This window comes from Heptranchias perlo, chromosome 9, assembly GCF_035084215.1.
Source record: "Heptranchias perlo isolate sHepPer1 chromosome 9, sHepPer1.hap1, whole genome shotgun sequence".
NCBI lineage: Eukaryota > Metazoa > Chordata > Chondrichthyes > Hexanchiformes > Hexanchidae > Heptranchias > Heptranchias perlo.
The window spans coordinates 422,898-446,649 of NC_090333.1; the positions used below are offsets into that span (position 1 = coordinate 422,898).

At 48.1% G+C, this 23,752-nt stretch overlaps 1 protein-coding gene across 2 annotated transcripts in view; it reads right to left on the bottom strand.

Annotated features, from left to right (window-relative positions):
* Positions 1-4,587: 4,587 nt before the first annotated feature.
* The window catches only part of tnni3k (TNNI3 interacting kinase), a 77,379-nt gene continuing 58,214 nt past the window's right edge, over positions 4,588-23,752 (bottom strand). For both annotated transcript variants that reach the window (XM_067989779.1, XM_067989780.1), the window contains exons 22-25: positions 18,979-19,038; positions 18,659-18,828; positions 6,344-6,426; positions 4,588-5,509 (exon numbers count right to left, since the gene is read on the bottom strand). In XM_067989779.1, coding sequence (XP_067845880.1) covers positions 5,436-5,509; positions 6,344-6,426; positions 18,659-18,828; positions 18,979-19,038 — 387 coding nt within the window. In that variant the 3' untranslated portion in view covers positions 4,588-5,435. The remainder of the gene's footprint in view (positions 5,510-6,343; positions 6,427-18,658; positions 18,829-18,978; positions 19,039-23,752) is intronic.

The window sequence follows — 23,752 nt, forward strand, 5'->3', positions numbered from 1 at the left end:
CATTTAAACTTTCCTTTGCTTCCTGGATCTATCCTACATTACAACAGTGACTACACTTCAAAAGTACTTCATTGGCTGTAAAGCACTTTGGGCCGTCCTGAGGTGGTGAAAGGCGCTATATAAATGCAAGTCTTTCTTTCTCTTATTTCCATACATTTCATTGGTATATCGAGTGATGAATTTGGAGCAATCCCACCTATGATACACTGCCTCGTTCTCAATGTGCTGTCACTCAGTGTGACATCCGTTGTTGTATTTGGTCACCGTTAACTGTACGAGAGTATTTCAATGAAGTTTGGGTCTAAACCTCAGCTCTGACGGAACAGTTCTGCTCCTGTTCTTGTGCTGAATCAGTTTGAATTCCCAATGTAATTTTCATCAATCAGGCTGAATGATTTCACACAGTGACAGGCCCTCCCAGTACATCTCTGGATTTAGTCCCGGCTCAGAGTCTCTCGCTCCTCTGGGTGACTCGAGCTCTTTAATTGGGGCTTCGCGAATTCTTTGCTTACTTTGCTCATCTTTTGTTCCTAAATGGACAGCATTAACATCGAAAACAACAGTCGCACAGAGAGCGCCAAACTGCCTTGTGTGGACACCGAGGCACAAGAGAGGCACTTAAAGCCTGAAGGTGTGGAGCAGACAAGAGCCAGGCATCAAATCCCTCGTGTCAAAGGAAAGAAAACTCGGACCCAGAATTTAAGTGTGAAGAGGGTTAGAATCATAGCTTGATACAGGCCATTCGGCCCATCCTGCCTGTGCCGGCTCTTTGAAAGAGCTATCCAATTAGTCCCACTCCCTCTGCTCTTTCCCCATAGCCCTGCAAATTTTTCCTTTTCAAGTATTTATCCAATTCCCCTTTGAAAGTTATTATTGAATCTGCTTCCACCGCCCTCTCTGGTAGTGGGGTCCAGATCAGAACAACTCACTGCCTAAAAACATTTTCTCTTCATCTTCCTTCTTGTTCTTTTGCCACTGATTCCCGGGTGAAGTTACGGGTGAGAAGTGGGAGCACCTCCGAGGAAACTCAGGGCTTTGGACTTCTTGGCCTTATAGAGGAGGTAACCCCACAGCTATGTATATATACACACTAGATAGCTTATCCGTCTTTGGGACGAGAGATCAAACCGAGGTCCTGTCTGCCCTCTCATGTGGTGGGCGCAAAAGATCCCATGGCTAATATTTCGAAGAAGAGCAGGGGGAGTTCTCCCCGGTGTCCTGGCCAATATTTTTCCCTCAACCAACATCACTAATAAACAGATTATCTGCCCGTTATCACATTGCTGTTTGTGGGATCTTGCCGTGCACAAATTGGCTGCTGCGTTTCCTACATCACAACAGTCACTACGCTTCAAAAGTTGATTGGCTGTAAAGCGTTTTGGGACGTCCTGAGGTTATGAAAGGCGCTATATAAATGCAAGTTCTTTATTTTTCTTTCTTTTAGCTGAGAAGGGGGGGCGGGGGGCGGGGGCACCTCTGAGAGGAACAACTGAGAGGCCTGGACTAATAATCCAGAGAATGGGAGTTCAAATCCCACCAGGGTAATTTGAGAATTTGATTTGTTAAAAAACAAAATCTGGAAACCAAAAACTGTTATCAGTAAAAGTGACAGTGAAGCTGTGAGACTAGTTCTCCAATGTTCTTTAGAGAAGGAAAGCCTTTGTGGTCGACTCTCGTCTGCCCTCTGAAGTGGCCTAGCAAGACACTCAGTTGCATCACCATCTACTCAAGGGGCCATAAATGCCGGCCTTGCCAGAAACACCCACATCCCCAGAATGAATTTTTAAAAAAGGATCGGGGGTGGGGGGGGGGGGAGGGGAGGGGCACTTCTGAGAATGGGGTAACAGCTGAGAAGAATGGGGGGGTGGGGGCACCTCTGAGAAAGAGGGTCATGAAATGTGATTTCTGATTTTGGACAGAGGGGTCTGCTCTAAAAGGTTGCCAACCTTTGCTGTAATGAATCCTCCAACGTCTACCGACCTCCATCGCTTCACCATTGGCGGCCGTGCCTTCAGCTGCCTCGGTCCTAATCTCTGGAATTCCCTCCCTAAACCTCTCCGCCTCTCTCTTCTTTCAGATGCTCCTTAAAACTTGCCTCTTTGACCAAGCTTTTGGTCACCTGTCCTAATAACTCCTGATGTGGCTCGGTGTCAAATTTTGTTCGATAATCGCTCCTGTGAAGCGCCTTGGGATGTTTTACCACGATAAAGGCACTATATAAATGCAAGTTGTTGTTGTATACGGACGGTTAAATACAATGAAGAGACCTGTCACTTGGTAGCATCAGTTCTGGTTCTTGGGTTCTATCCAGGACATCAAGTCAATAACTGTTCTTGCTCCACCTCACAAGACGGGAGTCTTACCAACAACCTACAGCAGATTGGTAATACTTAACACAACAGGCGTTAAGTATTATCAACATAAGCAACAACAGCAAATTGCATTTATATAGCGCCTTTAACATAGTAAAACGTCCCAAGGTGCTTCACAGGAGCGTAATCAGACAAAAAAATTGACAACCCACCAAAGACAGAGATATTAGGACAGTGATCAAAAGCTTGGTCAAAGAGGTAGGTTTTAAGAAGCATCTTAAAGGAGGAGAGGTTTAGGGAGGGAATTCCAGAGCTTAGGGCCGAGGCAGCTGAAGGCACCGGCCGCCAATGGTGGGGCGGAGGGAGTGGAGTGGACAAGAGGCCAGAATTGTAGGAACGCGGAGATCTCGGAGGGTTGTAGGGCTGGAGGACGTTGCAGAGATAGGGAGGGGGCGAGGCCAGGGAGGGATTTGAACACAAGGATGGGAGTTTTAAAATCGAGGCGTTCCCGGACCGGGGGCCAGTGTAGGTCGGTGAGCACAGGGGGTTGATGGGTGAACGAGACTTGGTGCGAGTTAGGATACGGGCAGCAGAGTTTTGGATGAGCTCAAGTTTACAGAGGGCGGAAGAAGGGAGGCTGGCCAGGAGAGGGTTGGAATAGTCGAGTCTCGAGGTAACAAAGGCACGGATGAGGGTTTCAGCAGCAGGTGGGCTGAGGCAGGGGCAGAGACGGGCGATGTTACGGAGGTGGATAAGGTTACAGATATCGATAATTCTGTGTCTGAACATAATAAGGATTGCGGTCTGTAGATTGATGACTTCATCCATTATTTAAACAAGGTGAGCCACAGGGAGCCAGAGCTACTTCACTTGATCTTTTTATATTTTGTGCCGTTTACCCGTCATTTCTGCCTTCGCTCAATGATTTTGAACCGAGAGGTCATGAGCAAGAACTTCCTCAAAACAAATGTTTACATACATTAAAATACATGAGTTTGCACTTTTCAAAAGGAGAAAGAAAGAACTTGTATTTATACAACGCCTTTCACCACCTCAGGACGTCCCAAAACGGCAGCCAATTTGCACACAGCAAGGTCCCACAGACAGCACTGAAATAAATGACCAGATAAGCTGTTTTATAGTGATGTTGGTTGAGGGATAAATATTGCCCAGAACACCGGGGGAGAACTCCCCCTGCTCTTCTTCAAAATAGTGGCGGTGGGATCTTTTACGTTCAGCTGAGAGGGCAGACGGGGCCTCGGTTTAACGTCTCATCCAAAGGACAACTTCAGTGTAATCAGGTTCTTTGCTGAACCTCCAGAGCGTGTGAAGTCCCATCCACCGAGGAAAGTTCACCCCACCCCCCCCCCCCCCCCCCCCGAGGAAAGTTCACCGCCTCCTCCACCCCCCCGAGGAAAGTTCACCCCCCAAGCAAAGTTCACTGCCCCCCTCCACCCTCCCCCCGAGGAAAGTTCACCCCCCCCACAACCCCCGATATAAATACAAGTTGCCGTTGTGAATGGCCTCCTTCGGTTATCAGCGCTTCAAGAAGGCGACCCACCACCACCACCACCACCTTCTCAAGGGGCTCCATCCGCCCCCTCAGGTGGAAGTAAAAGATCTCAGGCACACTATTTCTAAGAAGAGCAGGGGAGTTCTCCCCAGTGTCCTGGGGCCAATATTTCTCCCTCAACCAACATCACTAAAAATAGATTATCTGATTATTTATCTCATTGCTGTTTGTGGGATCTTGCTGTGCACAAATTAGCTGCTGAGTTTCCTACATTACAACAGTGACTACTCTTCAAAAGTACTTCATTGGCTGTAAAGCGCTTTGGGACGTCCTGAGGTGGTGAAAGGCGCTATATAAATGCAAGTTCTTTCTTTCGTTCCTGATCACCATCCAGTGCCAGGAAGCGTGCGTGCATGCATGCGTGTGTGTGTGTCTGCGTATGCGTGCACATTCTGGGGAGGTCAGGTACAAGCTCAGCAGTGATACCTTCACAGTCGAATAGCCTACCATCACTCATTGTCCAGTCTCGTGCGTAAAGAAGGGGCACTCGGGTGAGGCATTGGCGGGCTGCTCGCCTCTGTGTGGAATCGTATCTCCGGGGAGGTAACGCCTTCGGGAGACGAGGAGGAGGATGGGAGTCAGGATGGACCTGGGTGCCTGAGCTGTATTGTGCTGTTGCCTCCCTTCGCACTGAATTCAGTGTGATCACAATCAGCAGACCAGAGAGCGAGGGAAAGAGACGTGACAAGCAGCCACTTAAAATTGATCTCAACGAATAACACTTTAATCTTTGGAAAAATTACATTCTACTCTGATATCTCGAAACTTAAAACACAATCTTTGCAGTCAGTTACTCTGTTAGTTAACCTATTGATAAAGCTATACAGTTTGTTTCAGTTTATACAACACTTCATCACATTTTACAAAGATGATACCAGACCTGAGAGGTTATACCTTTCAGGAAAGGCTGAACAGGCTGGGGCTCTTTTCTCTAGAAATGAGAAGGCTGAGGGGTGACCTGATAGCGGTCTATAAAATTACGAAAGGGTTCGATAGGGTAGACGTAGAGAAGATGTTTCCACTTGTGGGGGAGACCAGAACTAGGGGTCATAAATATAAGATAGTCACTAATAAATCCAATAGGGAATTCAGGAGAAACTTCTTTACCCAGAGAGTGGTGAGAATGTGGAACTCACTCCCACAAGGAGTAGTTGAGGCAAATAGAATAGATGCATTTAAGGGGAATCTAGATAAACACATGAGGGAGAAAGGAATAGAAGGATATGGTGATAGGATGAGATGAAGAGGGGAGGGAGGAGGCTCGTGTGGAGCATAAACACCGGCACAGACCAGATGGGCCGAATGGCCTGTTTCTGTGCTGTGAATTCTATGTAAATCTATATTAGGGAATATGAGAGTTTAACTAAATTAACAGCAGTGGAACAGAAGTGTGTCAACTGGGGCCAAAATACTCAGCAATATTATCTGCCTAATTGGTATTTTAATGCCGTTACGTGTTGTCGATTCAGCTGCTCCTCCTCCTCCTCCTCCGCCAGTTATTCCCTCACGCTCCTGGGATTTATTCAGCTACAAACCGATGCCGTGGGATTTCAGGAGCTATCTTCGCAACTCCCGCTGCTGCAGGAGTTGTACCGCATGGTGCTCAGAGGGTCAGACACGTAACCTGCAACATAAATAAGGGATCATTTTAAAGCTGCACTCCAGGATCTAAGGTATTCCTGCTCATAGCGTTCCTGGGCTCAGAATCATCGGAATTACAAGCATAGGAGGAGGCCACTCGGCCCGTTGTGCCGGTGCTAGCTCTTCAACTGGCGGCCGTCTACTTTCATCGCATTTCCCCGTCTCCTTTTTACATTCTTCCTTTTCAAATGCTTATGCAATTCCCCTTTTTAACGATGTTCTGGTCTGTGCCTCAACAGTCCCTCGTGGAACAGCATTCCATATTCTAAAGAAAGACTTGCATTTATACAGCACCTTTCATGACCTCAGGACGTCCCAAAGCACTTTACAGCCAATGAAGCACTTTTGAAGTGTAGTCACTGTTGTAATGTAGGAGACGCAACAGCTAATTTGCACACAGCAAGATCCCACAAACAGCAATAAGGTAAATGCCCAGGCCATTTGTTTGAGTGATGTTGGTTGAGGGACAAACATTGGCCAGGACACCAGAGAGGACACCCCTGCTCTTCTTCAAATAGTGGCATGGGATCTTCTTAGATCAGAGTGCAAATGGGGCATCACTTTAACGTCTCATCCAAAAGACGGCACCTCCGACAGTGCAGCACTCCCTCAGTACTACTCTGGGAGTGTTAGCCTAGAGTGGGAGTGGGAGTGGGACTTGAACCCACAACCATCGGGCTCAGTGGCGAGGGCGTCACCCACTGAGCCATGGCTGACACCTCGTGGGTCACTAAGCTACTAACCAAAGCAGCAACCATGGCAATCTAGCTGTACGATGGCTGAAATGGGGAACAATGCCAGCTTGCATGCCACTTACCATTTACGTCAATCGGCGGATACTGCAGATTCTTCCTGAGGTCCTCCACAGGAAGTCCTTGAGAAGAACGACGCTCATTGCCGCTGGGAAAAAAAAATAATAGGATTATAGAATCTTACACTAAAGAGGCCATTCGGCCCATCGAGCCTGTACCGGCTCTTTGAAAGAACTATCCAATTAGTCCCACTCCCCCCGTTCTTACCCCATAGCCCCGCATATATTTCCCCTTCAAGTATTTATCCAATTCCCTTTTGAAAGTTATTATTGAATCTGCTTCCACCGCCCTTTCAGGCAGCGCATTCCAGATCAGAACAACTCGCTACGTAAAAAAAAAATTCTCCTCATCTCCCCTCTGGTTCTTTTGCCGATTACCTTAAATCTGTGTCCTCTGGTTACCGACCCTCCTGCCACTGGAAACAGTTTCTCCCCGTTCACTCTATCAAAACCCCTCATGATTTTGAAATGAAGGAAACGTAACAGGTTTGAATACATTTTTCTAAAAAGTTGCCCTCAGGGTGTGGGCAGCACTGGCAAGGCCACATCTATTGCCCATCTTTAGTTGCCCTGAGGGCACAGCGTGGGACAGGAGTCACGTGTAGTCCAGACCTAGGTCAGGCTCCCTTCCCTGACGGACATTGGTGAACGCATTTTGTTTAATTTTTTTTTTTACAGCATTTCAGCAACTTTCATGGACATTTTTTTCTGTATCTAGCCCACCAACTACCCGATTTAGTTTCCTAACTAGCCGTGGTGGGATTAGAACTCATGAAAAAAGGGATGAGGTCCTGCAAGCAGAAGAGAGAGAGTTAGGAAATAAATTAAAAAGCAGGGCCTCTAAGGTAGTAACCTCAGGATTACTCCCAGTGCCAGGTGCTAGCGAGAGCAGAAATAGGAGAATCGACCGGATGAATGCACGGCTTGAGAGATGGTGTAGGAGGGAGGGGTTTAAATTCCTAAGGCATTGGGACCGATTCTGGGAAAGGCGGGACCTGTACAAGCTGGACGGGTTGCACCCAAGCAGAACCGGGACCAATATCCTCCTGGGAGCATTTGCTAGTTCTGTTGGGGAGGGTTTAAACTAGTATGGCAGGGGGATGGGAACCAAAGGGCGGGTACAGATAGGACAATTTCAGACCAGGAAACGGGAAGTAGAAAAGTAGAGGATGAATCAGTCCTCCTCCATGTTGAGCATCACTTGGAGGAAGCACTGAGGGTAGCAAGGGCACAGAATGTACTCTGGGTGGGGGACTTCAATGTCCATCACCAAGAGTGGCTCGGTAGCACCACGACTGACCGAGCTGGCCAAGTCCTGAAGGACATAGCTGCCAGACTGGGCCTGTGGCAGATGGTGAGCGAACCAACATGAGGGAAAAACCTACTTGACCTCATCCTCATCAATCTACTTGTCGCAGATGCATCTGTCCATGACAGTATTGGTAGGAGTGACCACCGCACAGTCCTCGTGGAGACGAAGTCCCATCTTGGTACTGAGTACACCATCCAATGTGTTGTGTGGCACTACCACCGTGCTAAATGGGATAGATTCAGAACAGATCTGGCAGCTCAAAACTGGGCATCCATGAGACACTGTGGGCCATCAGCAGCAGCAGAATTGTATTCCAGCACAATCTGTAACCTCATGGCCTGGCATATTCCTCACTCTACCATTACCAACAAGCCAGGGGATCAACCCTGGTTCAATGAGGAGTGTAGAAGAGCATGCTAGGAGCAGCACCAGGCGTACCTAAAAATGAGGTGCCAACCTGGTGAAGCTACAACTCAGGACTACATGCATGCTAAACAGCGGAAGCAACATGCTATAGACAGAGCTAAGCGATTCCACAACCAACGGATCAGATCAAAGCTCTGCAGTCCTGCCACAACCAGTCGTGAATGGTGGTGGACAATTAAACAACTAACGGGAGGAGGAGGCGGCTCTGTAAACATCCCCATCCTCAATGATGGCAGAGTCCAGCACGTGAGTGCAAAAGACAAGGCTGAAGCGTTTGCAACCATCTTCAGCCAGAGGTGCCGAGTGGATGATCCATCTCGGCCTCCTCCCAATATCCCCACCATCACAGAAACCAGTCTTCAGCCAATTCGATTCACTCCACGTGATATCAAGAAACGGCTGAGTGCACTGGATACAGCAAAGGCTATGGGCCCCGACAACATCCCGGCTGTAGTGGTGAAGACTTGTGCTCCAGAACTAGCTGCGCCTCGAGCCAAGCTGTTCCAGTACAGCTACAACACTGGCATCGACCTGACAAAGTGGAAAATTGCCAGGTATATCCTGTCCACAAAAAGCAGGACAAATCCAATCCGGCCAATTACCGCCCCATCAGTCTACTCTCAATCATCAGCAAAGTGATGGAAGGTGTCGTCGACAGTGCTATCAAGCGGCATTTACTCACCAATAACCTGCTCACTGATGCTCAGTTTGGGTTCCGCCAGGACCACTCAGCTCCAGACCACATTACAGCCTTGGTCCAAACATGGACAAAAGAGCTGAATTCCAGAGGTGAGGTGAGAGTGACTGCCCTTGACATCAAGGCAGCATTTGACCGAGTGTGGCACCAAGGGGCACAGATAGGATGGATACTAAGGAGCTTTTTCCCTTCGTTGAGGGTTCTATAACAAGGGGACATAGATTCAAGGTAAAAGGCGGGAGGTTTAAAGGGGATTTGAGAAAGAACTTTTTCACCCAGAGGGTGGTTGGAGTCTGGAACTCACTGCCTGAAAGGGTTGTGGAGGCAGGAACCCTCACAACATTCAAGAAGCATTTGGATGAGCACTTGAAATGCCATAGCATACAAGGCTACGGACCAAATGCTGGAATATGGGATTAGAGTAGACAGGGCTTGATGGCCGGCGCGGACACGATGGGCCGAAGGGCCTCTATCCGTGCTGTATAACTCTATGACTCTATGACTCAAGGAGCCCTAGTAAAATTGAAGTCAATGGGAATCAGTGGAAAAGCTCTCCAGTGGCTGGAATCATACCTAGCACAAAGAAAGATGGTAGTGGTTGTTGGAGGCCAATCATCTCAACCCCAGGACGTTGCTGCAGGAGTTCCTCAGGGCAGTGTCCTAGGCCCAACCATCTTCAGCTGCTTCATCAATGACCTTCCCTCCATCATAAGGTCAGAAATGGGGATGTTCGCTGATGATTGCAGTGTTCAGTTCCATTCGCAACCCCTCAGATAATGAAGCAGTCCATGCCCGCATGCAGCAAGACCTGGATAACATCTAGGCTTGGGCTCATAAGTGGCAAGTAACATTCGCGCCAGGCAATGACCATCTCCAATAAGAGAGAGTCTAACCACCTCCCCTTGACATTCAATGGCATTACCATCGCCGAAACCCCCACCATCCTGAGGGACACCATTGACCAGAAACGTAACTGGTCCAGCCACATAAATACTGTGGCTACAAGAGCAGGGCAGAGGCTGGGTATTCTGTGGCGAGTGACTCACCTCCTGACTCCCCAAAGCCTTTCCACCATCTACAAGGCACAAGTCAGGAGTGTGATGGAATACTCTCCACTTGCCTGGATGAGTGCAGCTCCAACAACACTCAAGAAGCTCGACACCATCCAGGACAAAGCAGCCCGCTTGATTGGCACCCCATCCACCACCCTAAACATTCACTCCCTCCACCACCGACGCACAGTGGCTGCAGTGTGTACCATCCACAGGATGCACTGCAGCAACTCGCCAAGGCTTCTTCGACAGCACTTCCCAAACCCACGACCTCGACCACCTAGAAGGAAAAGGGCAGCAGGCACATGGGAACAACACCACCTGCATGCTCCCCTCCAAGTCACACACCATCCTGACTTGGAAATATATTGCCGTTCCTTCATCATCGCTGGGTCAAAATTCTGGAACTCCCTTCCTAACAGCACTGTGGGAGAACCGTCACCACACGGACTGCAGCGGTTCGAGGCGGCAGCTCACCACCACTTTCTCAAGGGCAATTAGGGATGGGCAATAAATGCCGGCCTCGCCAGCGACGCCCACATCCCATGAACAAATAAAAAAAAGTTAGTGATGTAGTTAGTGACTCAGAAAGGCAAAAGACACAAAGGTTAAATAGTGTTCAGCACAGGACTTTGATGGGGTTAAAGGGTATATACTTCAATGCATGGAGTATTACAAACAAAGCAGATGAGCTAAGGGCACAGATAGACACATGGCAGCATGACATCATTGCTATAACGGAAACCTGGCTTAAAGAGGGGGATAATTGGCAGCTCAATATCCCTGGATATAGAGTTTTCAGGCAGGATAGAGTGGGTGATAAGAAAGGACGGGGGTTAGCATTATTGATTAAAGAATCAATTACAGTTGTGAGAAGGGATGGTATGCTCAATGGATCATCAATTGAGGCCAAATGGGTTGAGCTAAGAAATAAAAAAGGGGCAGTCACACTACTAGGAGTGAACTATAGACCCCCGAATAGCGAAAGGGAGGTAGAAGAACAAATATGTAGGCAAATTTCTGAGTGCAAAAATAAGAGGGCAATAATAGTAGGGGACTTCAACTACCCTAACATCAACTGGGATTCAAACAGTGTGAGCGGCACAGAGGGCGCAAAATTCTTGATCGGTGTCCAGGTGAACTTTTTTAGCCAGTACGTGACAAGCCCAACAAGAGGGGATGCAATTCTAGATTTAGTCCTGGGAAATGAAGATGGGCAAGTGGGTGAAGTGACAGTGGGTGACCATATTGGGGATAGTGACCACAATTCAGTTAGTTTTAGCATCATTATGGAAAAGGACAGCGTTAAATCAGGAGTAAACATTTTAAATTGGGGGAAGGCAAATTTTACAGAACTAAGGTGATTTGGCAGAAGTGGACTGGATACAACTACTTGAGGAGAAATCAGTGGCAAGCCAGTGGGAAGTACTAAAAAGTGAAATTCTACAGGTACAATGCAGACACGTCCCCTCAAAGAAAAAGGGTGGCACTGCCAAATTTAGAGCCCCCTGGTTGTCTCGAAGTATACGGGGCAAGATAAAGCAGAAAAACAAAGCTTATAACTGTCACACAAAACCAAATACTGCAGAAAGCCTAGAGGAGTAGAGAAAGTATAGGGATGACGTAAAGAGGGAAATAAGGAAAGCAAAGAGAGGGCATGAAAAAATATTAGCTAGTAAGATTAAAGAAAACCCAAAGATGTTTTATCAGTACATTAAGAACAAGAGGCTAGCTAAGGAAAAGGTGGGACCTATCAGGGATGATAAGGGTAACTTGTGTGTAGAAGCAGAGGATGTGCGTAGGGTTTTAAATTAATATTTTTGTCTCCGTAATCACAAAGGAAAGGGATGATCTGGATGTAGTAGTTAAAGAGGAGAGGTATGAAATATTGGATAAGGTAAACATAGCGAGAGAGAAAGTACTAGAGGGACTGGAATCCTTGAAAGTTGATAAGTCACCAGGGCCGGATGGATTGTTTCCTAGGCTTTTGAAGGATGCTCTGAGGATCATTTTCCAATCCTCACTAGATACAGGGGAGGTACCGGAGGACTGGAAGACTGCAAACGTAGTACCATTGTTTAAAAAGGGTACGAGGGAAAGGCCGAACAATTATAGGCCGGTCAGTCTTACCTCGGCGGTGATCAAACTATTAGAATCAATACTGAGAGATAGGATAAACTGTCACTTGGAAAGGCATGGTTTAATCAGGGATAGTCAGCATGGATTTGTTCAGGGAAGGTCATGCCTTACAAATCTGAGTGAATTCTTTGAGGAAGTGACAAGGAGGATTGATGAGGGTAGTGCAGTGGATGTTGTCTACATGGATTTTAGTAAGGCATTTGACAAGGTCCCACATGGCAGACTGGTCAGAAAGGTAAAAGCCCATGGGATACAGGGAAATGTGGTGAATTGGATCCAAAATTGGCTCAGTAACAGGAAACAAAGGGTAAAAGTCGATGGATGTCTTTGTGAATGGAAATCCGTTTCCAGTGGTGTCCCACAGGGTGTTGGGTCCCTTGCTGTTTGTGGTATATATTAATGATTTGGACTTGAATATAGGGGGCAGGATTGGCAAATTTGCAGATGACACAAAAATTGTCTGTGTAGTTGATAGTGAAGAGAATAGCTGTAGACTCCAAGAAGATATCAATGGGTTGGTGGAATGGGCGGAAAAGTGGCAAATGGAGTTCAACCCGGAGAAGTGTGAGGTAATGCACATAGGGAGGGTAAACAGTAAAAGGGAATACGCAGTAAACGGGAATATATTGAGAGGGGTAGAGGAAGTGAGATGCCTTGGAGTGCATGTGCACAGGTCCCTGAAGGTGGCAGTACAGGTAGATAAGGTTGTGAAGAAGGCATACGGAATGCTCTCCATTATTAGCTGAGGTATAGAATAAAAAGCAGGGATGTAATGATGGAACTGTATAAAACGCTGGTAAGGCCACAGCTGGAGTATTGTTAGCAGTTCTGGTCACCACATTACAGGAAGGACGTATTTGCTCTGGAGAGAGTGCAGAGAAGATTTACAAGAATGTTGCCAGGGCTTGAAAATTGCAGCTACGAGGAGAGGTTGGATAGGCTGAGGTTGTTTTCCTTGGAGCAGAGGAGGCTGAGGGGAGACTTGATTGAGGTGTACAAAATTATGTGGGGCCCAGAGAGAGTAGACAGAAAGTACCTGTTTCCCCTAGCGGAGAGTTCAAGAACTAGAGGACATTGATTTAAGCTGATTGGCGGAAGGATTAGAGGGAACATGAGGAAAAACTTTTTTACCCAGAGGGTGGTGGGTGTATGGAATTCACTGCCCGAATTGGTGGTAGAGGCAGGGACCCTCAACTCTTTTAAAAAGTACCTGGACCTGCACCTAAAGTGCTGTGAGCTGCAGGGCTACGGACCGGATGCTGGAAGGTGGGATTAGAATGGGCACCTGGTTGTTCTTCGAGCCGGCGCGGACAGGATGGGCCGAATGGCCTCCTTCTGTGCTGTATCTTTTCTCTGGTTCTATGACAGCTGGGCCCAGTACCATAGCCTTTTTAAAAATATTTCAAAATATACCTCATTTCATAAAATTTAAAGATACACACAGTTCAAATAAAGGGCACAAAATGCAGCACAGCCATTCAAAGCAATCGGTGCAGACCGTACGCACGACGATCTCATTGTTACAATTTTAAGTACATATTTTCCATACATTCTGTACAATACAAGATGGGGTCACCTTTCCCCATCCAGCCTTTGAGTCGGCCGCACCTCGCCTCAGCGCGTCCCACAGCACATACTCCTGGACCTTGGAGTGTGCCAGTCGGCAACACTCAGCCACAGACAGCTCCTTCAGCTGGAAGACCAGCAGGTTCCGGCCGGACCGAAGGGCCTCCTTCGCCGAGTTGATGGTCTTCCAGCCGCAGGTGATGTCTGTCTCGGCGTGCGTCCCGGGGGAATAGGTCCGTGGAGCACGGCGTCCTGTGCCACCGAGCTGGTTGGGGATGAACCGGGAGAGATACCAACGCATCTCTCTCCACGCCCTCTGCGCAAAAGGGGCAGCCCCTCAGGAGGTGGAGGGCGGTCTCCTCCCCGCCGCAGCCTCGAGGGGCGGCTCGCGGTGACGCTGAGATTCCGCGCGTGTTGGAAGGACCGCACTGGGGGGGGGAGGGCCTTTCTCGCCACCACCCGGGCTGCATCCTGATGCCCGCTGGTCAGTTCCGGCGACGAGATGTTCTGCCGAATGGCATCGACCGTCTGGTCGGGGAAAAGCCCGATCGAGTCCGCCCTCTCCTTTCCTTGCAGGACTCTGAGAACATTTCGTGTCGGCCACTGTCTGAAGACCTTGTGGTCGATAGGGTTCCTCCTCAGGAACTTCTCCACCTGGGACAGGTGGGGGGGGGGGGGGGGGGGGGGGGAACGGTCCAGCTGGACAGGACGTGGCCAGATCCAGCCTTCTCAGTGTGTTGGACAGGTAGAAACCCAGCACATGGTGACACTTGGTGTTTGCATACTGGGGCTCTACGCACCAAGCCACGTAAGGAGATATTAGGACAGGTGATCAAAAGCTTGGTCAAAGAGGTAGGTTTTAAGGAGCGTCTTGAAGGAGGAGAGCGAGGCGGAGAGGTTTAGGGAGGGAATTCCAGAGCTTAGGGCCGAGACACCTGAAGGCTTGGCCGCCAATGGTGCGGTGAAGGGAGTGAGGGGTGCATAAGAGACCAGAGTTGGAAGAACGCAGAGTCCTCGGAGGGGTGTAGGGCTGGAGGGATAGGGAGGTATAGAGATAGGGAGGGGCGAGGCCAAGGAGGGATTTGAACATGAAGATCTGAATTTTGAAATTGAGGCCTTGCAGGACCAGGAGGTCTGTATCTGGACGCCATGGTGCAGAGTTGCCTAAGGTGTCATCCGTGGCTCAGAGGGTAGCACTTGTGCTTCTGAGTTAGAAGGTTGTGGGTTCAAGTCCCCACTCCAGGAACTTGAGCACAAAATCCAGGCTGACACTCCCAGTGCAATATTGAGGGAGTGCTGCACTGTCGGAGGTGCCGTCTTTTGGATGAGATGTTAAACCGAGGCACTGTTTGCCCTCGCAGGTGGATGTAAAAGATCCCATGGCACTATTTTGAAGAAGAGCAGGGTGTTCTTCCCAGTGTTCTGGCCAACATTTATCCCTCAACCAGTATCACTAAAAAAAACAGATTATCAGGTCATTATCATGTTGCTGTTTGTGGGATCTTACTGTGCGGAAATTGCCTGCCACGTTTCCCACATTACAACAGTGACTACACTTTAAAAAAGTACTTCATTGGCTGTAAAGCGCTTTGTGAAGTTGTGAAAAGCACTATATAAATGCAAATTCTTTCTTTCTTTCTCTTATTTACCTACATTTCAATGGCCTATCCTTCATATCGATCGCATGGGTGCGGCAAGACGAGCCAAGGAAAACTGGAATGGGGGGGGGGGGGTGGGGGGAGATCTGACGTTCGGGAAGGGAGTGCGCCCGATTTCCACCCGCGTCCTGACAATCCGATACACTCGGGGGCAGTAACCGGACAATCCGCCCCGCGGCCTCCAGCCTGGTATCACTGGAAACGTTCCCAGATCTTCTCAGGTATCAGGAGCTGAGTGCGTCCACATCTAAACCCGAGGCGGAAACCTAACACCGGCCGGGCTGGGGCTGATTCTCTGTCAGAATCAGACCTCTAGTTACACGGATACATTTCAAAGAGCGCACAGTTTCCACACTCTCTCTGATATGCCGACGACCGACACGGAAAATCCTTAATGAGAGGAGGCCAGGGTGGCTGCGGCCATCAGGTAACTGTCATTACAAGAGGTAAGCCTTACATTGCGATGGTCCTTTTTTTTTTAAAACTCAGTGAATACCATCACTGGCAGCTTCCCTCTGTTGACGCCTCGTCACTCAACAGCACAATAATCCTCACACAAAGAAATCGAACTTTCCGTGCCCACTCAAGTTTCCCAACAGGAGAGTTGAAAGTCTAAAGACGCTGGAGGTCTTCATGAGGAGTCAAAAAAAAAGCCAATTCCCCTTTGAAAGTTCCCGATGAATCTGCTCCCCCTCCCCTTTCAGGCTGTGCTTTCCAGATCACCACAATGGGATCGGACGGGAAAGTGGAGTTGAGGTCAAAGATCAGCCTTGATCTTATTGAATGGCGGAGCAGGCTCGAGGGGCCGTATGGCCTACTCCTGCTCCTATTTCTTATGATCTTATGTTCTTAATCTTTTTATCTAGTGTCAGCAGCTTTAATACTTTATTAAGAAATTCAAGATTAGCAGATATTCTGTCCTCTACTTACCTCTTGCTCTCCTGGCCAGCCTCCCACTTTTCACCTTCCATAAACTTGAGCTCATCCAAATCTCTGCTGCCCGTATCCCAACTCGCACCAAGTCCCGTTCACCCATCACCCCTGTGCTCTCTGACCTCCTGGTCCAGCAACGCCTTGATTTTAAAATTCTCATCCTTGTTTTCAAATCCTTCCATTGCCTCGTCCCTCCCTATCTCTGTAACCTCCTCCAGTCCAATAACCCTCCGAGATCTCTGCACTCCTCCAATTCTGCCCTTTTGCTCATCCCCAATTTTAATCGCTCCACCATTGGCGGCCATGCCTTCAGCTGCCTAGACACTAAGCTCTGGAATTCCCTCACTAAACCTCTCCACCCCTCGACCCCTCTCTCCTCCTTTAAGATGCTCCTTAAAACCCACCTCTTTGACCAAGCTTTTGGTCCCCTGTCCTAATGTCTCCTTATGTGGCTCGGTGTCAAATTTTGTTTGATAATCGATCCTGTGAAGCACCTTGCGATGTTTCACTATGTTAAAGGCGCTATATAAATGCAAGAAGTAGTTGTTGTTGTTGCTGTCCCAGGTTCGATTCCCCGGTCTGCGCTGAGTTTTCTGATCTTAACTGGGTCGGATGTTAGTGGCCTCTGTGAGCCTTGGCTGGGCAAGGGAGACAATGGGTTAGGGCACACGTAGGTAAGTACACCCTAAAGAGATCTTGAAAGGAGGGAGAGCTGTAATAAGAGAGTCCCAAAGGGCAGTAGTGACTGAACGATCCCATTGATTTACTTTGTCTTCTATCAGCTCATCACGAATTTCTGATGGTTATCAGTTGAAGAGAAGAGGACGGGTGAAAATGACAGGATTAAAATAAATCACCACATTAAACCGAGGCCCAGTCTGCCCTCTCAGGTGGATGTAAAAGATCCCACTTTTTGAAGAAGAGCAAGAGAATTCTCCCCAGTGTCTTGGTCAATATTTATCCCTCAACTAACATCACTAAAGCAGATTATCTGGTCATTTACCACATTTCTGTTTGTGGGATCTTGCTGTGCGCTAATTGGTTGCCGTGTTTCCTCCATTACAACAGTGACTACACTTAAAAAAAAAAGTACTTCATTGACTGTCAAGGGCTTTGGGATGTTCTGAGGTTAAAATCTGTAAAGTACAAGTTCTACCTTTCCACAGGTCATAGACTCGACAGGTGAGCCATTGTAGACCAGAGCTGACCAGACCAGAGTCCATTACCAGACCCCAGAGTCCTTTACTGGACCAACGTCCATTACCAAGCCACAGACAAACAAAGAGCTACTTTTGTGTTTCCTGGAACTGTTTCCAATACAAACACTAATACAAGGGATCTTTCTCTCTAAGCAGGTTGACAGTGTCTCTGGATATTACATTTGTTTAAACAGCAACATATGAAGGCCCATTTGTTACTGTATACACAGCGACGGTTGCCAGGAACCCTAGTCACTGGCTGGCAGGCCGACAGAAAATAACTACATGAGAAAGCTGGTGTGATAGCAGAATGTCCCAGATTGACAGATTGTAGTCGTCGATGTGAATGACACATGCAATTTTCCCTGAAACCGGGGAGAACTCTCCTGCTTTTCTTCGAATAGTGCCATGCGATCTTTTACGTCCACCTGAGAGGGCAAACACTGCCTTGGTTTAATGTCTCATCTGAAGGACAGCATCTCCAACAGTGCAACACTCCCTCAGTACTGCCCCTCCGACAATGCAACACTCCCTCAGTACTGTCCCTCCAATGGTGCAACACTCCCTCAGTACTGTCCCTCCGACAGTGCAGCACTCCCTCAGTACTGCCCCTCCGACAGTGCAGCACTCCCTCAGTACTGCCCCTCCGACAGTGCAGCACTACCTCAGTACTGTCCCTCCGACAGTGCAGCACTCCCTCAGTACCGACCCTCCGACAGTGCAGCACTCCCTCAGTACCGACCCTCCGACAGTGCAGCACTCCCTCAGTACTGCCCCTCCGACAGTGCAGCACTCCCTCAGTACCGACCCTCCGACAGTGCAGCACTCCCTCAGTACTGCCCCTCCGACAGTGCAGCACTCCCTCAGTACTGACCCTCCGACAGTGCAACACTCCCTCAGTACCGACCCTCCGACAGTGCAACACTCCCTCAGTACCGACCCTCCGACAGTGCAGCACTCCCTCAGTACCGACCCTCCGACAGTGCAGCACTCTCCCAGTACTGACCCTCCGACAGTGCAGCACTCCCTCAGTACCGACCCTCCGACAGTGCAGCACTCCCTCAGTACTGCACTCGAGTATTAGCCTAGATTTTATTCTCCAGTCTCTGGAGTGGGGACTTGTACCCACGACCTTCTGACTCAAGAGGAGAGAGTGCGATCCATTGACCGCGGAATCCCAGAACTGGCGCAACCACGTCTCTGCCATTTCCACCCACCCCACCAAGGAAATTTGCAGCCATGTATTTTTAAGTCTTCGATATCCTTGCTAAAGACACATTACGTTGAAGCTGTGCCTCACCCAGGGTCCCATCGCCTCGTCACCCATCCCGTGGCTTACCTCTGAGACCAGGCCGCATACGCACGGGCGTTCAGGGCGTATTCCAGCTCGAAGCGGGTACGCAGAGCCGCCACGTGACTCCTGCCCGGCCCCCCGCGGGCCATCAGGCAATCCGAGGAGGACGAAGGCGAGAGGGAGCCGCTGCTGTTACTGGAGGCTGGGGACATCAGCTGGATCCAAGGAGAAGGAAGAGCGAGACTTTAGATAATGATAGGAGAAACTGTAAGGAATTTGAAGGCTAATAAAAATCGCAATGGTCCCATCGAAGATCATCCATCTAATTCAACAAAGATCCAACTCAAATAGGGGCCCATTCTTACCTCTACGTTGCAAAGACACTCCTCCAAATTGGTAACCAGTTCTGAAAAGTTAGGTCTTTCCTATAAAGGGTAAAATAACAGTGAATAAGATATTGTGCTAACCTTGTTAAACCACTCTTGGAGTATTGTGCACAGTTCTGGTCTCCATATCACACACGGAGTACTGTGCACATTATAGAAAGGATATAGAGACGCTGGAGAAGGTGCAAACAAAATTCACAAGGATGATACCTGAGGTTATATCTATCAGGAAAGAGTAAACAGGCTTTTCTCTAGAAAGGAGAAGGTTACCTGATAGAGGTCTTTAAGATTATGAAAGGGTTTGTTGGGTAGACGTAGGAGAAATTTTTTCTGCTTGTGGGGGAGACCAGAACTAGGGGCCATAAATATAAGATAGTCACCAATAAATCCAATAGGGAATTTAGGAGAAAGTACTTTACCCAGAGAGTGGTGAGAATGTGGAACTCACTACCACAAGGAGTAGTTGAGGCGAATAGCATAGATGCATTTTAGAGGAAGCTAGATAAGCACATGAGGGAGAAAGGAACAGAAGGACATGTTGTTAGGGTGAGATGAAGCAGGGAGGGAGGAGGCTCGTGTGAAGCATAAACATCGGCATTGACCTGTTGGGATGAATGGCCTGTTTCAGTGCTGTAAATTCGATGCAATTCTATGTTAAAAACTATTAGTTCAAGTAGACCGAAGCAAAACATTGGATAAATGTCCCTAAATTTACAATCAACCCCTTCACCCACCCCCCTCACCTCATTTATCTATCCTCGCTCCCTGACCACTGCCTATCGATTGCAAAATCAACGCTTTCGTCTTTGACATTTTCTCCAACGCTCCAACCCCACAGGCATCTACTGCCCTTCCATAGGGACGGGACGAGAGGAGGCCATTCAGTCCCTCGAGCCTGTTCTGCCAATCCATGGCTGATCCGGACCTCGACTCCAAATCTAGTCTAGCCTGCATAAATGTGGGCTTTGCCTCAGTGGGTAGCACTCTTGCCCCTGAGGCAGAAGGTCGTGGGTTCAAGTTCCCACTCCAGAGACTTGAGCACAAAATCCCGGCTGAATCTCACAGTGCAGTCCTGAGGGAGTGCTGCACTGTCGGAGATATTGTCTTTTGGATGAGGCGTTCAACCGAGGCCTCATCTGCCCTCAGGTGAGTGTAAAAGATCTTATTTGAAGTAGAGCAGGGGAGTTCTCCCCAGGGTCCTGGTTAATATTTATCCCTCAACATACATCACTAAAGAGACAGATTATGTGTTCATTTATTTCACTGCTGTTTGTGGGATCTTGCTGTGCAGAAATTGGCTGTTACGTGTCCCTACATTACAACAGTGACCACACTTCAAAAAAAAATATTTTGTTGGCTGTAAAACACTTTGGGACGTCCTGAGGATGTGAAACGCACTATATAAATGCAAGTTCCTTCTTTCAAGTGAAGCCACAACTGACTCAAATGACATCACCTACAACAACACCTTGGCATTTATATAGTGCCTTTAACGTCGTAAAAACGTCCCAAGACGCTTCATAGGAGCGATTATCAAACAAAATTTGACACCGAGCCATGTAAGGAGATATTAGGACAAGTGACCAAAAGCTTGGTCAAAGAGGTAGGTTTTAAGCAGCATCTTACAGGAGGAGAGAGAGGGGGAGAGGTTTAGGGGGCTGAGTGTTGAATAGATGATGATAGCGATCTGATCTGACTTTACATTAACTCCAGTGATATATTGTCACCACCCACGGTGCCTGCCGATTACACTTTCTCCATTTACACAAGTCTAATGTGGTATTTCCCTCTCTTTCTGCAGGGACCCTTCAAAGGTGATCGCTGCTGCGCAAAGTTTTTCCAAAATTTCATGACTGAATGTAAATTGCCACCAGGAAGTGCCTTAACGGGGACAACATGAAAAGTAAATTCATTTGCTTACACTTAATTACTGAACTTTAAAATTAGCCCTGGGCTTCGAAATTACATCGCGGGATAACAGCTTAGACTCATAGAATGGTTGCAGTGCTGAAGGAGGCCATTCAACCCATCGAGTCCGTGCCAGCTCTACACAAGAGGAGTCCAGCTAGTCCCACTCCCCCGCCCTATCCCCATAGCCCTACAAATGTTTTTACTTTCGAGTACTTATCCAGTTCCCTTTTCAAGGCCACAATTGAATCTGCCTCCACACCCCCTCGGGCAGTGCATTCCAGATCATAACCATTCGCTGTGTAAAAACATTTTTCCTCATATCACCTTTGGTTCCTTTGCCAATCACCTTAAATCTACGTCCTCTAGTTCTTGACCCTTCCGCCAATGGGAACAGTTTCTCTCTATCTACTCTGTCTAGACCCTTCATGATTTTGAATACCTCTATCAAATCTCCTCTCAACCTTTTCTGTTCCAAGGAGAACAACCCCAGCTTCTCCAGTTTATCCAAGTAACTAAAGTCCCTCATCCCTGGAATCATTCTAGTAAATCTCTTCTGCACCCTCTCTAAGGCCTTCACATCTTTCCTGAAGTGCGGTGCCCAGAACTGGACACAATACTCCAGTTGTAGCCGAACCAGAGTTTTATAAAGCTTCATCATGACTTCCTTGCTTTTTTACTCTATGCCTCTATTTATAAAGCCCAGGATCTCGTATACTTTTTTAACCGCTTTCTGAACCTACCCTGCCACCTTCGAGGACTTGTGTTCATATACCCCCAGAGCTCTCTGTTCCTGTACCCCTTTTAGAATTGTACTCTCTAGTTTATATTGCCTCTCCTCATTCTTCCTACCAAATTGTATCACTACGCATTTTTCTGCATTAAATTTCATCCGCCCATTCCACCAGCCTGTCTATATCCTCTTGAAGTCTATCACTATCCTCCTCACTGTTTACTACACTACCAAGTTTTGTGTCCTCTGCAAATTTTGAAATTGTGCCCTGTACACCCAAGTCTAAGTCATTAATGTATATCAAGAAAAGCAGTGGTCCTGGTACCGACCTCTGGGGAACACCACTGTACACCTCCCTCCAGTCTGAAAAATAACCATTCACCACTACTCTCTGCTTCCTGTCACTTAGCCAATTCTGTATCCATGCTGCTACTGCCCCTTTTATTCCAAGGGCTTCAACCTTGGTGACAAGCCTATTATGCGGCACTTTATCAAACGCCTTTTGAAAGTCCATATACACCACATCAACCGCATTGCCCTCATCGACCCTCTCTGTTACCTCACCTTGTAGCAAGTGAGGTCAAAGGACAGGTGACATGTAAGTAGGGCTTTGCTTCAAGCATGAATGAGTCACTGAGCCAAGTACTCAGCACCAACTTCTTTCACCATATATTTTGGGACATGTGATGTGCGGACAGGAGCTATACTACAGACCGCGATGTCCTGGGCCAATCCCCAGTTTGTCATTCACAGTCCAGGTGCCAGTCGGGTGATGGAATTGGCCTCAGTTCCACCCACCCACACTGAGTTCGGGAGAGGAATATCACCCAGGGTTCACGCTCGTGATCACTGTCCAGTCGCTCCTGCGATGGAGGTGAGGACTGCGGTTGAGCACAGCTCCAGTAGTCGAATAGCCAGCAGACATTCACTGTCCAGGCTCACACATTTGGATGGGGTATCGGAGTGCATGCGGCCAGTGGAACCCTATCCCGGTAAGTCGGCACCTTAGCAAGAGGAGACTTTCGGAGAGGTGGGGGAAAGAGGAAATGAATAAATAAATACGTGGAGCTGTTCGCACAGTTTGAAAGGGGAAGTCATTAAACGTTTGAGTCGTGTTGTTCCAGGTATCCTGGCAACGATCTCGGCGATCTTCTCCGTGTCAGTTCGGCCCTGGGCCTGCTACGGCTGCCCCCCCTCCTGCATCGTGTGCTCGGAGAATGCAACCATCTGTCAGGGCCTGACGTACATCCCAGGTTCGTTCATATCACCGCACGTCCAGCTATACCTTGTGATGAGGAGAGGCAATATAAACTACATGGTACAATTCTAAGGGGCGGGGGGGGGGGGCTGCAGGTACACAAATCTTTGAAGGTGGCAGGACAAGTTGAGAAGACTGTTAATAAAGCATATGGGATCCTGGGCTTTATTAATAGAGGCATAGAGTACAAAAGCAACAAAGTTACGCTAAACCTTTATAAAACCTCAGCTCAGCCTCAGCTGGAGTATTGTGCTCAATTTTGGGCACTGCACTTTAGGAAGGATGTCAAGGCCTTGGAGAGGGTGCAGAGGAGATTTACTAGAATGTTACCAGGGACGAGGGACTTCAGTTACGTGGAGAGACTGGAGAAGCTGGGATTGTTCTCCTTAGAGCAGAGAAGGTTAAGGGGAGATTTAATAGAGGTGTTCAAAATGTTGAGAGGTTTTGATATGGATTTAAGGTAATTGGCAAAAGAACCAGAGGGGGAGATGAGGATACATTTTTATATGCATCGAGTTGTGATGATCTGGAATGCGCTGCCTGAAAGGGCGGTGGAAGCAGATTCAATAATAACTTTCAAAAGGGAATTGGATAAATACTTGAAGGGAAAAAATTTGCAGGGCTGTGGGGAAAGAGCAGGGGGGGACTGGGATTAATTGGATAGCTCTTTCAAAGAGCCGGTACAGGCATGATGGGCCGAATGAACATAAGAACATAAGAACATAAGAAATTGGAGCAGGAGTAGGCCAATCGGCCCCTCGAGCCTGCTCCGCCATTCAATAAGATCATGGCTGATCTGATCCCAACCACAAATCTAAAGAACACAAGAAGTCGGAGCAGGACCCGGCCACATA